This window comes from Microtus oregoni, unplaced genomic scaffold (genome assembly GCF_018167655.1).
Source record: "Microtus oregoni isolate MIOR12 unplaced genomic scaffold, Mior012 000031F_ref0000149, whole genome shotgun sequence".
Taxonomy (NCBI): Eukaryota; Metazoa; Chordata; class Mammalia; order Rodentia; family Cricetidae; genus Microtus; species Microtus oregoni.
Window position 1 is genome coordinate 4,895,768 of NW_024543090.1, and position 13,699 is coordinate 4,909,466.

The 13,699-nt window shown below is 41.7% G+C and overlaps 1 protein-coding gene across 6 annotated transcripts in view; it reads right to left on the minus strand.

Annotated features, from left to right (window-relative positions):
• Hipk3 (homeodomain interacting protein kinase 3) overlaps nt 1-13,699 on the minus strand; it is an 87,367-nt gene that overhangs the window by 26,664 nt on the left and 47,004 nt on the right. For all 6 annotated transcript variants that reach the window (XM_041678755.1, XM_041678752.1, XM_041678753.1 and 3 more), the window contains one exon: nt 2,235-2,358. In XM_041678755.1, coding sequence (XP_041534689.1) covers nt 2,235-2,358 — 124 coding nt within the window. The remainder of the gene's footprint in view (nt 1-2,234; nt 2,359-13,699) is intronic.

Consider the following 13,699-nt stretch of genomic DNA (forward strand, 5'->3'; position numbering starts at 1 on the left):
GCAGTGGTGGCACAGGCCTTTAATCTTAGCACTTGGGAGGCAAAGGCAGATGGATCTCTGTGAGTTGGAGGCCAGTCTGGAACAGCTAAGACAGTCAGGATTGTTTCACAAAGATTCCCTGTTTTAAAAAACAAGGCGGGGAGGCGCTAAGCTAAGGCTATAATTCAGTGGTAGAACACAGTTCAATCCTGAGCCAGGGGAGGGGGATCACAAAGGTTTTAGTTGAACATGACGCCACACAATTATAATCTTAGCACTTCCAATATAGAACTAGGAGAAAGAAAGCTTGAAGCCACTATCTTACTTGGAGTACCTCAATGCACTGAGACAACTGACAGCTGGAGCCAGGGAACGGCTAAGGCAAAGAAGCGCATTCTATAGTGATCTACACACCCTACATTAGGAGCCAGATGAAATCTATGAAAACCAAACACTGACATTTGTAAAAATACTTCTAGTTACTGGGAATCCTCAGCACTCAGGAGGCCGAGGCAGGAATATTTCTTTAGGTTTGAGGACAGCACGGGCTATCTAGTGAATTCCAGGTCATCCTGGGCTGGAATGTGAAATCCTATCTCAAAAAGGAGAAAAATTCCCTAAGATTAAGATGTATGAGTGTTGTATTTTAAAACATAACGATTTTAAAAACTGAATGAAAATTGCAATTATTGGTGCCTCATGATAATCACTTTCTTCAGTTCCTTTGGAGGAACACCCACTCTGAAAATACTGTTCCTCTAAACCAGGTAACACCTATTCTGAGTTTTGTTTAGTCCCCCTACTCCTTTGTCTTTAAAAAAATTTACAGGATTTAGAGAAATCAGGTTTGGCTCAGGCTTTTGTCTTTAAATTACCATGGTGACCTAACAAGCCTATCCACTTGGAGGTGGGTGCCATTTTCTCTCCTCCATATAAAGGAGGGCGCACAGTGACTCACCATCAAAGTTGTTAGTACTAACATGAGCTGCCCAAGACATCAAAGTCCAAATCCAGAGTACACCAGCATTTCAACTTGGAATTGCCACTAGATGGTGCCTGCCCACAGGACTACGTGTGCCATGAACTAACCAGAAGTCTACATACATGCTTCTGGCAGCACGCTGTGCCTCGGCGCTGTGGTGGCTTGGAATGCTGGCTCCGGGTGGATGGCCACGTCCTTCAGAACCAGCCCTGTTCTAGCAGCTCCATCAAATGGAGCTGGAGACAGATGTGAGTGACCTGATGTGGGAGCTAGGAACAAAACTCAGGTCCTCTAAGAGAGCAGAACATATCCTAAACCACTGAGCCATCACTTTAGCCCCTCACATCCTTTTTGATAGAAACAATCAACAATAAAACTCAGAATTAAGGCCAGGCAGAGTGGTGCACACCTTTATTCCCAGCACTTGGGAGGCAGAGGTAAACAGATCTCTGTGAGTTAACCCCAGCCTGGTCTGTGTAGTGAGTTCCAGGACAATCAGGGATATATAGGGAGACCCTGTCTCAAAAAAGAAAAATGTTAAACAGGCCTGGGCAAAGAGATACATGCCCTAAGATAGGGGAACTAAAGTAAGACTGCACTACCTACTAACAACCTGCCTCAAACAAACAAAAGCTAAACACTGTATTACCTAAATATTATATAATATATTGGATGATGAATTATTTTTAAAAACTGGTTTGAAGTCTGCAGATTGTAACTTATCTTATAAAAATTTATCTGTGATAGTTTGAATGAGATATCCCCATAAATTTGAGCATTTGAACACTTAGTCCCCAACTGGTGGCTGTTTGGGAGGATTAGGAGGTATGTGGCCTTGCTGGGGGGTTTCAGTGGGGGTGGACTTTGAATTTCAAAAGACTCTTGCTAATTTGAACTAGCTCTCTTTGCTTCTTGCCTGTGGTTTGATGTGTGAGTTCTCAGCTGCAGCTCCAGCCAACCTGCACCTGCTGCCTATGCTCCATCATCATGGACTCTCTGAAGCTATAAGCCCAAAATAAATGCCTCCTTCTGGAAGCTGCCTTCTTCCTGCTTTATCACAGCAATGGAAGAGTAAGTAATGCGTTACTGGAACAGTAGAAAAGAGCTTTTAAATCAAGATCTAATGTTAAGTGAATTTAAATTCCGTAAGATGCTAAGTTTAGATACTTTATGGAGCTAGTCACATTCGGTGCATGTAGAATCATGCATGACTCTAAGACTATAAATTACTCTGACTTTCTACCAACTCCAATCATTATGACAGTTCTGTTACCTGATCATACTCCAAGGCTCCTGGGTAGAGTGGCCATCCAAGGAATAGTTCTGCAATCACACATCCCAATGACCACATGTCTATGGCTTCACAAAATGGCAAACCCAATATAATCTCTGGAGCTCTGTAATTTAAAAATAAAAACAAATTAGGTTCCTTTTTATTATAAATGCTGATTCTATTTGACATTCTAAGAAAAGTTCTAAAGCAGCAGAGAAATCTTGTTTACGGTAACGTGACTCTAGGAACTCTTCAAAGCCTAGTGCTAAGCAGCGCTAAGGTGAAGGGATTGTGAGCAGAACAGCACACCCAAGTCTCTTTCCACAGCCCTTTCCCTTAGCAAGATCTGTTAACAATAAAAAAAAAAAAATCAACCCAGACCTTGCTTTGCAAGCTACAGCAGATTAGGAAGAATACACAGAGAGAAAGCCGGCAAAAATCTTTAGACATTGTGATGTCAACAGAACTGAAAACCAGGCAGTCAAAGTTAAGACCAAATGAAAACAAAAATTCTTGCTGGGTGGTGGTGGCACACGCCTTTAATCCCAGCACTAGGGAGGCAGAGGCAGGCTGATCTTTGTGAGTTCGAGGCCAGCCTGGTCCACAAGAGCTAGTTCCAGGACAGGAACCAAAAGCTACGGAGAAACCCTGTCTCGAAAAATAAAAAAAAAAAAAAGAAAAAAAAGAAAAAAGAAAGAAAACAAAAATTCCTGAAGTTAAAAGCTGACCTAGACCTACATGTTACTTCAAAACACAACAGTAACGAACAGTCACGTAACTGGAGACTACTTCAGTGCATTCAGTCTTGAAAGTAAAAGTACAGTAGGGGCCAGATGGATGGCTCAATGGTTAAGAACGCTGTCTGCGGCCACAATTCAATCCACAGCACCTACATGGCAGTTTACAGCTGTCTGTACCTACGCCTTCTTCTGCGGCACCAGGCACATGTGGTACACAGACTTAAACGGAGGCAAAACACCAACACACGTAAGAATATTAGAGTTTTTTAAGATAATTTTTTAAAAGTATAAGATAAAACAATTAAGATGGGCTTTGCGGCTCACACCTTTAGTCCCAGCACTGGGGAGGCAGAGGCAGGTGAATCTCTCTACAAGTTCCAGGTCAGGCAGGGCTGTTACATAGAGAAACCCTGTCTCCAAAAAAAAAAAAAAAAAGTATCTTCGAACTTAAAATACTTTGGTTATTTGGGGGGAAAAAATGCATCATCCTCAGATCAATTATGCTGGTACTTCATGCGGCTTTCCTATGTAAGAACTAGCACGTTAAGAGAGAGTCCATGTGCAGCTGTCAAACTGCAAAGGAGCCATGCAGTTATCCTAGGTCAACAGGCCTACGGCTTTGTTTAACTTAAAACACTCAGTATCCCAAGAGTTTCAGCACAGCACAACTAGTAATTTCCCTACATGAATTGAGAGTAACTGGCCATGTTGCCATACAAACACAGATATATTCCTGTGTAACTACAATATAATTACAAACATCAGGAGTTGAGCAAGGAACATCTCTACTATCTAAGCCTCCCAATGGCCAAGTGGATTAACAATGTCAGGCCAATGAAACAGCTCATCAGGTACATAGGCCACCAACAGGGCAAACTGATTTCAGCTCCTGGACTTCACATGGGAGGAAGAGGAAGTAACTCCAGGGTAACAAGTGCACATGTGTGCTTGAACACATGGGTGCATGCACACACACACACACACACACACACACACACTTTAAATAAATGTAAATAAAATATATTAAAATGCCCTTTCTGGTAAAAGGAACCCAATTCAGAATCATGCCTTTTAATCTTTATCCAAGGTGCAAGCAAAATCTTTGCTTGATTACTGGCTCTGGTATAAAATACCATAGGTCTAGTCTTGCAGAAATGTCCCTCCCTGCAGGTTTGTCTGATAGTTCCTCGAAAGCCAATCACTGCTATCGGTCTGCCATGGTGATGCTGCTTCCTTGTCAGGTTTATCAGACGGCACAGTGTCATCACTACATTCAATTACTAATGTTCATTCTGATCAGCTGACTAAGGTGATGTGTTAAATTGTTCCTTTTCTACTGTAATTCACTTATTCTGTAAAGTTTCCATTTAAAACCATATAAATATTGTTTTCCTCATTATACATTAGAGACAGGTATGGTGTGCACTCCTGTAAGACTGAGGCAGGAAGAGAAATTGAGGCTAGGCTGAGCTATATACATAGGCAAGATTCTGCCTCAAAAATAAATAAAAGCCTTTAAATCTATTCATGTATTTCCCTCTATGAATTCAGACTAGTGAATTCCTATTATATTCAGTGGGTTATAATCCATTGCTATAATTATTTTGATACCAATTTTCCCCGAATTGGCCACTTGGAGCTGCCTCAAAGTGTATTCATTCACCAGGGGCTCCTATTTTCACAGATGTCTGGCATAATGATATTCCAGACTCAAGTTGTTCATTTCCTCCTATGGCCCAAGAAGCAGCCATTTCCTTTAATAATACCTGATTATGAAATATATAATAATATAATAAAACATGTAGTAAATTTAACCAAGTCCAACACAAATGTGACCAAATTATTTCTATTTAGGCATGACATTTTCCTTTAATATATTTTTCAAAACTTTCATACAATATACTTAGATCATATTCTTTTCCTACCTCCACTGCCTCCCAGATCACACCTACCCACCCAGATTCTCTCTCTTTAACACACACACACACACACACACACACACACACACACACACAAACATGGAATCTTTTTGTGCAGATCAATACTGGACATAGGGCCTGTCCTGGAGTGTATTGATACACCACAGTCACTCCAGTAAAGAAACAAATCTTCCCCTTCCAGTCACTCTCAGGTGCAAACAGCTTCTTGGTTGGGGATGGGACTTTGCGTCCGCTTCCCTGACTCCAAGCTGGGCATTTGTCTACTTGAACCTGTGCAGGTCTTGTGCTTGCTGTCATGGTTTCTGTGAGCTCACACGAACACCAGTGTCTTGGAATCATTCACCATGGTATGAATTTGCTGTACATCATCATGTGTAAAAGTGGGGAAGCAACATAGGAAAGCACCTGCAATCTAGATGAGCCTGACAGAGAAGCAAGGTTGCTACTAGCTGGCCTTGAAACAGAAAACTTTAAGCCAGGTGTGGTGGCTCCCACCTGCAATCCCATTACTTGAGAGACTGAGGCAGGAAGAATGTAATGAGCTCAGGCCAGCCTCAACGACACAGAGAATTCCAGGTCACTCTGGGCAACATAGACTCTGCTTCAAAAACCCAAACTTTAGAGCTATGCATTTTAAGAATACATTATTGTTGTAGTAACTCAAGTTGATTCCAGATCCTTTACTAGCTGGGGAAATATACTTTTGTATAAGCAGACTTCTGTGTACACAGATATCACTTGTGCCTTGTACATTAAATATGTCTATTCAAAGAACAGTTCAACCAAGCCTGAAGTCTTGCTTTATGAGTAATTAATTACTCAGAAGTCCAATGTAAAGCCCACAGCTCCAAAGTTGAGATTATATGGTAACAAAGTCTATACATGAAATGTATATACTTATACATTTACATATATATATATATATGCCATGTGTTTTTAGTCAAATTTATTGATGTTCATTACAAGTAAACGTTTTTTTAAAACTTGAAACACTGATATAAAACATAGTTTAACACTGGAAACTGGCAAGTTGGAAGGAAATTTTCCTCAATGAGAGACTAGAACTCCGAATGGGCTGACAGACTGTTGATAGAGCACTGGAAGAGAATGCTTGCAATTCTTCAAATAAGAATGCAGTGAAGGGTCACTCAGAAAAGATGGCTATTAATGGAACATCTCTTTCTGTTGTTTCATTTTTACCTACGTGCTTAAGCCAAATGTTCAACTACTAGCAGATGAAATCCATTCTATTAGGGAAAGGGTTATCTTGGTTTAGTAACTCAGTATGTCCAATTCTGGCAACAAGTATACCCATAGAAGACAGGTACCACAGGCTATCACTGGAAATACCACAAAACTATGAATTTGTATTTGAGGCATATTCATCAAGAAAGTATTGAGCTATGGATATAGCTCAACACTAGAAAGCATGAGGTCCTGGGGTGCAAGGAGAGAGGAGGGAGGAAAACTGATCATAAAGTGGATCCCACAAAAGTGGTTTTTCATGCAGAGATCATAAATAGCTGATCCTCATTTCTTCATGTTAATAAACTAAGCATAATGCTGATATGTTTGTCTACTCCCGAGTTAAGTGTTCATAAGAACAAAACCCATGTCTGATCAAGCTTAAGGCAATGATCAGATAATTTCTTAAGTACAAAAGTGATAATTCTATCAGTAACATCACTAAGTAAAATTAAAAGGCAAGTCCTGCTCTGTGCTTCCAAAACTGTGTATCTGCATGCTTTCCCTACTTGGAGAGAATAAAGACAACAGAGACACACAATACCAACTTATAAAAGATAAAGAAACGGTCAATCTCAGTAAACATGAAACTACAAAACCCTGAAATCTTCTCTAAGATAAAGGCAGATGTGGGAGAGGTTTTCAGAACAAACAATGACAAAACCCGGACAAGACAAGCATGGTGGGAGAGGCCTGCAAGCCAGCACTCAGGAGGCTGAGGCAGGAAGATGGAGGTAGAGGGTTCTAGACCAGCCTGGCCTATATAACAAGTCCCAAGTTAGCCTATCCTAAAATGTTTAAAAAGTAACTTGTAGGCCAGGCAGTGGTGGCGCACGCCTTTAATCCCAGCACTTGGGAGGCAGAGGCAGGCAGATCTCTGTGAGTTCGAGGCCAGCCTGGTCTACAAGAGCTAGTTCCAGGACAGGCTCCAAAACCACAGAGAAACCCTGTCTCGAAAAACCAAAAAAAAAAAAAAAAGTAACTTGCAGTGACACTTAGCTTGTGTTTTAACAAACACAGCTTGCCTGGAGATCAGAGTGCAGAGCTAAGCCACTAGAGGCCAGGCGATGGGATCTCAAGACCACCCTGGGCTACATGAGATTGAATTCGTCTAAAAGAGAAACAGCTCACACAAAGGTGATCCCAGCACTTGGGATCCCACGCCTTTAAACCCAGCACTAGGGAGGTGGAGACAAGAGTGATATGGCTGGGCATAGAGAGGAATATATGGCAGCAAGAGGAGACAGGAGTTCAGGCAGTCTGAGGATGCAGTCTGAGGACAGGATCACCCCTTCGGTTTGAGCATTGGTAGAGGCAAAAGGTCTCTCTGGTGGCTGACTGCACTGCTTCTCTGATCCATCAGCTTTTACCTCCTAATATCTGACTCTATGTTTTATTATTAAGAACAATTAGAATTCATGCTACATAGTTATTAATAAAATAAGAGATTTACTAAGTTATTTCGCATGCCATTCACATCCCTGTTTAAACAGCACTGTTCTGGGGCATTTGGGGACAGTCACAGAATTGTGCAAGCATTACAGCACTCAGGTTTTGGGACAAAGGCATAATGCTCTCAATAATCAGTCACACTGTACCATGTCTTAGCTCCATTCCCTGAACTCTTGTGCCTAGCTGCAAACTTTGAACGTCAACTTTCTCTTTCTACATTTACTTGCCAAGTGAGTGAAATAAACCAATCACCTACATTTTTTATACTGTATTTTAAAAAACAAAAACAAAACAGAGTCTGGCTATGTAGCCCTGGACAGTTTAGATTTCACTATGTAGTCCAGAGTGTAGGGGAACTCACAGAGATCCATCTGACTCTGCCTACTAAATTCTGGCACTAAAGGTATGGGTTACCATAACCAGCTTTTGTTTATGTACTATATTCTTAATAATCCCTTTTTGTTGCTAAACAGCACATATTCCATTGCATACATTTTATGTATCCATTTATCAGGATATAGACACTAAGTTGTGTACAATTCTTGGCTATTTTTTTAATGATAGATTGAGGACTAACTTAGCTTAGCCAGAGAACACTTGCTTAGCATGCTCAAAACCCAGGTTTGGTGTCCAGCAGAGAAAGAGGAAGGGGAACAGGCAATGGGGAAGACATAGGAGGGAGGAGAGAAAAAGAGAAATGCACTGGGGAGGGATATGTATCTAGTAATCCATTTATCTAGTCCACACCCTAGCTCAAATGTCCGTTAGTTATCACGAATTGGACATAGTGAAAAAGAATTTTCGGTCTCCTCCAACCACTCCCACTCTTCCAGCTTTCCCCCATCTTGAGTTTCGCAGCCCCCAAGGCAGGAAAATCAAACAGGGGCATCTTTCACTTTCCACATCTACTAACAAATCCCACTACCTAGCATCAAAATCTATCCAGAATTCAACCACTCCAGACCACCTTCACTGCTCTATTGTCTAATCCAGGCTGACATCTTGTTTGAATTATGTCAACAGTTTCTGTCCTTGTCCTCTCCCACCCACCTCAGTCTAGCAACAAGACAGGTAACATAAACCACTCCACCACATCCCTCAGCACAGAGACCCCAGTAGAATCCTATCTCAGTGAACGATCCTCACAGTTGCCTCGGGTATCAGGTTCACGGGTATTTCCTGCCATCTTCTTGCATGCTCCGAACAACTACATTGGCCTAAATATCATGTCAAATCTGCTCAAAACCATTACACATAAGGCTAGCTAGGAAATGATTCCAGACAGGAGCTAGACTTGATTCCCTTTTCTTACCTGTCTTTCCGCCTAATGGTCATTTGATTACAAAGACTGTCTCTGTCTCACAACCTTAAACAAGAAGAAGTTCCACTACCCTCTGGCATTTGGCTTTCCATCTAGCTCCTGCTTGGTTAGTCTTTTCTAACACTTCCCAACAACTGATAAATACGTCTGCCTCTTTTCCCCTTGTTCCAGCAGAGTTCACATTCTATGAAGGCCACAAGAACTTGGACTTTTTGTTTCAATGCTGTGATTCCCGCACCTAGAAGAACACTGCTTGGCACAGAGCAGGCTATCACTATCTGTGCAATGTGTTTTAACAAAGCTTTTGTAACCCAGGAAATTAAGGAACAGTTTGTGAAACCAAATATATTAGTTCAACAAGTAGCAGAAAAGGGACTCTGACACACTAGCCACCTTGCATTTAAGACAGCTGAACATCTCAGGAGTAGAACAAAAACAAATACCACTTGCTGAGTGCTAACAATGGGTCGGGTGCCAAGGAAATAACTACTAATGCACTGCACTGTTTAAAGAAAATGTTCTACAAACAAACTGCGGCAGTGTTCTTCTACAAGATCAAAACCTCGGGTAGGCAAAATGTCCACAGAAAAGGACTGCTACTGAGAGCAGCCAACCCTAGAATTCCGTAAAGTATACGGTTCCTGAGGTGAGTTTAGAGTTGTCGGCTGTGCAAAACAAGAAATGCTGCACCCACACTATCAAGGAAAGAGTGGAGCCGAATCTTTCTTTAAAGATTTCTTGAGCTGATCTATTGGGAGCTCACCAAGGCCAGCTGGACTGTGACTGAAAAAGCATGGGGTAAAACTGGACTCTCTGAACATGGCGAACAATGAGGGCTGATGAGAAGCAAAGGACAATGGCACGGGGTTTTGATCCTGCTTAATGTGCTGGCTTTGTGGGAGCATAGCCAGTTTGGATGTTCACCTTCCTAGATATGGACGGAGGGGGGAGGACCTAGGACTTAACACAGGGCAGAAAACCCTGACTGCTCTTTGGACTGGAGAGGGAGGGGGAAAGGAGTGGGGGGAGAGGGAGAAGGGTGGGAGGAGGGGGAGGGAAATGGGAGGCTGGGAGGAGGTGGAAACTTGTTTGTTTGTTTTTCCTCCTTTTCTCAATAAAAAAAAGATTTCTTTTGTTTTTAATTATGGGTATTTGTGCATGTCTGTGCGGGTGAGTATGTGTGAGTGCGGGTGTCTGAGGAGGGCAGACACGTTGGATTCCCCTGGAGCTGGAGGAACAGACAGTTGTGAGCTGCCCAACAAGGGCGACCTCAACAGCTGAGTGATCTCTCCAGCCCTGTGCTGAGAGTTTAAAAATTGATTCCTAATCTTCTTTCTCTCATCAAATTATGAAACTGACTCAGAAAAAGAGAAAACCAAACTAATAGAAAACATAGAAACTGGCTCAGACCTCATTTTTAATAGTTCTTGTTATATATACTTTCATAGTATTTTAGAAAATGAAAATATTAACTGACCTTAAAAAAAATCATAACTTGAGGAACTGTCTGCTACATGCCTTTTATGGTTAACTGGTCCATAACTTCTCTAAGCAAAAGAAAAAGAACGCAGAAAGAAGGGATGAAGAGGATCTTGACAGAGAGCATAGCTGCTCCCTCTGGCTTTGACTTGCCCATTGCCAGCCTGGACAAGAGCAGCTACAGTAGCCTACAGGAAGCCAAGGCTTGGCCTGGACTCACAGACAGAACAGTACAACAGAGATCCAGGTTTCTGGTAGCAGTAGCCTTCTAACACTCCCTCCAGGCCAGGGGTGGGAGGGTGCTCTGAGGTTCTAACCACTTCCTCAGCACCTAGTCATAGTAATCTTAGAAGTGTTAATGTATAAAAGAAGTCTTTTTCTCCCCCCCCCCCAACCCCATGGGACAGGGTTTCTCTGTATAACCCTGGCTGTCCTGGAACTCGCTCTGTAGATCAGGCTGACCTCAAACTCGAGAGCCACTTGCCTCTACGGCTCGAGTGCTGGGGTAAAGGTACACGCCACCACTCCCGACACTAGGAGTTTCCTAAAAATGGACTGGGGGTATGGCTTTTCAGTAGTGCAGATGCTCAGGAATCGGTTTGTGCGCCCATAACTTAGTAACTCTTTAGATCACCTTGCTGAATTTGAAAGACTATCTCTTTCCCAAAGGCAATCAACAAGTCTTTATTTTTTATAATTTCATGTACACACACATAAATGTATGTAAATAAATAATGTATTTTATCATGGTCACCCTTCATTATTCTCTTTAAATCCCCACCCCAACTCTAGGAAAATCCTTTTTCTCAACATGCCACTTTCCTACTTTTCATTGCACGCAAATTATTTAAAGAACATAATTACAAGAGTAGCAAGAGTTGGGAATGTAGTTATTACATTCATAACAAAGTCCTGGGCTCATCCTCAAAAGAGAAAAAGCAGCATAGTAGAAGTCTCTTGTAATTCCAGCACTCAGGAGGTGGAGGTGGTGGATCAGAAAGTCAAATTAGGTTCCACACCTAGGGATTTCAAGGCCAGACTGGGATGAGACTTTTGTAAGAGAAATAATAGTAAGTTCTTAACATAATACTATGATACATTAACTAAGTGTCCTATAGCCCTTCTAAGTACTTTAGAAAGTATTAGCTCACTGGTAGTCATACACATCTTTTTAACAGATGAAGAAACAGGCACTAGAGTGAGTTCCCAGGCATGACCATGTCAGAAGTGCAGGTGGGGCTCGGAGGTGGCTGAGCTTCAACCACTGCACATTAAGATACATAATTCCTATGATTACTAAGACTATGGACATTTACTGGAAGTTACGCCTCTTGGATCTTATATTCACTGCAGCAGAGTAGAAAAGCAGGAAAAAATGAAAGAGACAAGAAGGGAGAGAGGCCTCCCAACTCAGAGTCTAGATAAAGTCTCTCAAACGCTGAGATAATCTCAGAACATTTGCCACACAGATAATATGCCTTGTTTGTTTTAATATTCCTTTTCTTACAGATATATTTCAAATTATGCTAAAATAGGCTAAGCCTAGTGGCACTCACCTTTAACCCTAACACTTGTGAGGCAGAAGCAAGTGGATCCCTGAGTGTGAAGCCAGCCTCTACACAGTAAGTTCTAGGACAAGGATAGTCAAGGCTACACAGTCTTCCAAAAAATAAATAAATAAAAAGTAGGAGTGGTAAGCACACACCTTTAATCCCAGCATTCAGAGGCAGAGACAAGTGGATTTCTGTGAGTTTAAGGCCAACCTGGTCCACAGAGCTAGTTGCAAGACAGCCAGGGCTACACAGAAAAACCCTGTCTTGAAAACCATAAATAAATAAATAAATAAATAAATAAATAAATAAATAAATAAATAAATGTGTTAAAATGCTTAAAACTATACACATGTGGCCTTTACCTTCACCCTTACTCTTCTCCTGCTTTGAGGTCTTAACAGCCAAACGTGTCTTCACTTCCTTGTAGTCTACACACACAGTATGGTTCCTTTGATCCTCCTGACCTGCTTATAACTTAAGGGCTTGAGACCCTGCCCAATGCCCCCTCAGAAATGATCTCAACATTTCATTTTCTGCAAGTTTCTTAGAAACCTCTTAGAAGATATAAATTCAGTCACTCTACTGAAAAGAATATGAGACTCTTGAGAAGCCAATCCATGAATGTGGATGTCTGTTCCTAAGTGCCCCCCTCTCTACCCACTTACACTTGTATCCAAATCTATTTTAAAACCTTTTCTTTCCTTCCCCCCAACTCTGCCCCTCTCTTTTGGTTTGGTTTGACTGTGACATGTCTCACACTATAATCCAGTCTTAGAATTTACTGCGATCCTCCAGCTCAGGCGCCTAAGCGCTGGAATTACAGGCATGAGTCACCATGCCTGACTCAAAAACCTTTCAATTTAGGCTGGAGAGATGGCTCAGTAGTTAAGAGTGTGTATTGTTCTTAAAGAGGACAGAATTTAAGTACCAGCACTCACATCAGAAGCTCACAAGAACCTCTAGCCCCAATTATAGGGGATCCAACACACCTCTGACCTTCTTACGTGCATAAACATAAATATTTTTTAAAACCTTTAAATTTACAAGGAAGTTAGAAAAAGGCTACACAGCTGTACAGGCTTTCTCTTTGGGCTCTCAACCAATTCCCAAATAAAGACACGGAGACTTATTATTAGTTACGAATGCTCAGCCTCATCGCATGCTTGCCCCACTAGCTCTCATAACTTAATTTAACCTGTTCCTATTCATCTACGCTTTGCCTTGGAGCTCTTACCTTTCTTTCATTCTGTATGTCCTACTTTTCCTGCTTCTTCCATGTCTGGGTGGCGGCCTGGCTGGCTGGCCCTGGGCATCTCTCTCTCCCTCGTTCTCTCTTCTTCGCTCTAGATTCCTCCTCCTACTTACTCTCTCTGCCTGCCAGCCCTGCCTATCCCTCTACCATCTAGCTACTGGCCATTCAGCTTTTCATCAGATCAATCACATGCCTTAGGCAAGCAAACAATACATCTTTATATCATTAAACAGATGTAGCACAAACAAATATTTTGGGGACACTTGAGATTCAAGTTGTAGAGAATATGCCTGCTCTTTTACCTCCAAATGCATCATTTAGTGTACATTTTAAAAAATGAGGCCACTTATACAGCTGTAACGTTACATGTCAAAATCAGGAAATTACCATGAGCATGATAATGTTATTTAAAACCAGGGTTACACAGTGAGACTCAGTCTCAAGAAAGGAGGCATAGGGGCGCATGCCTTCAACCCCAGCATT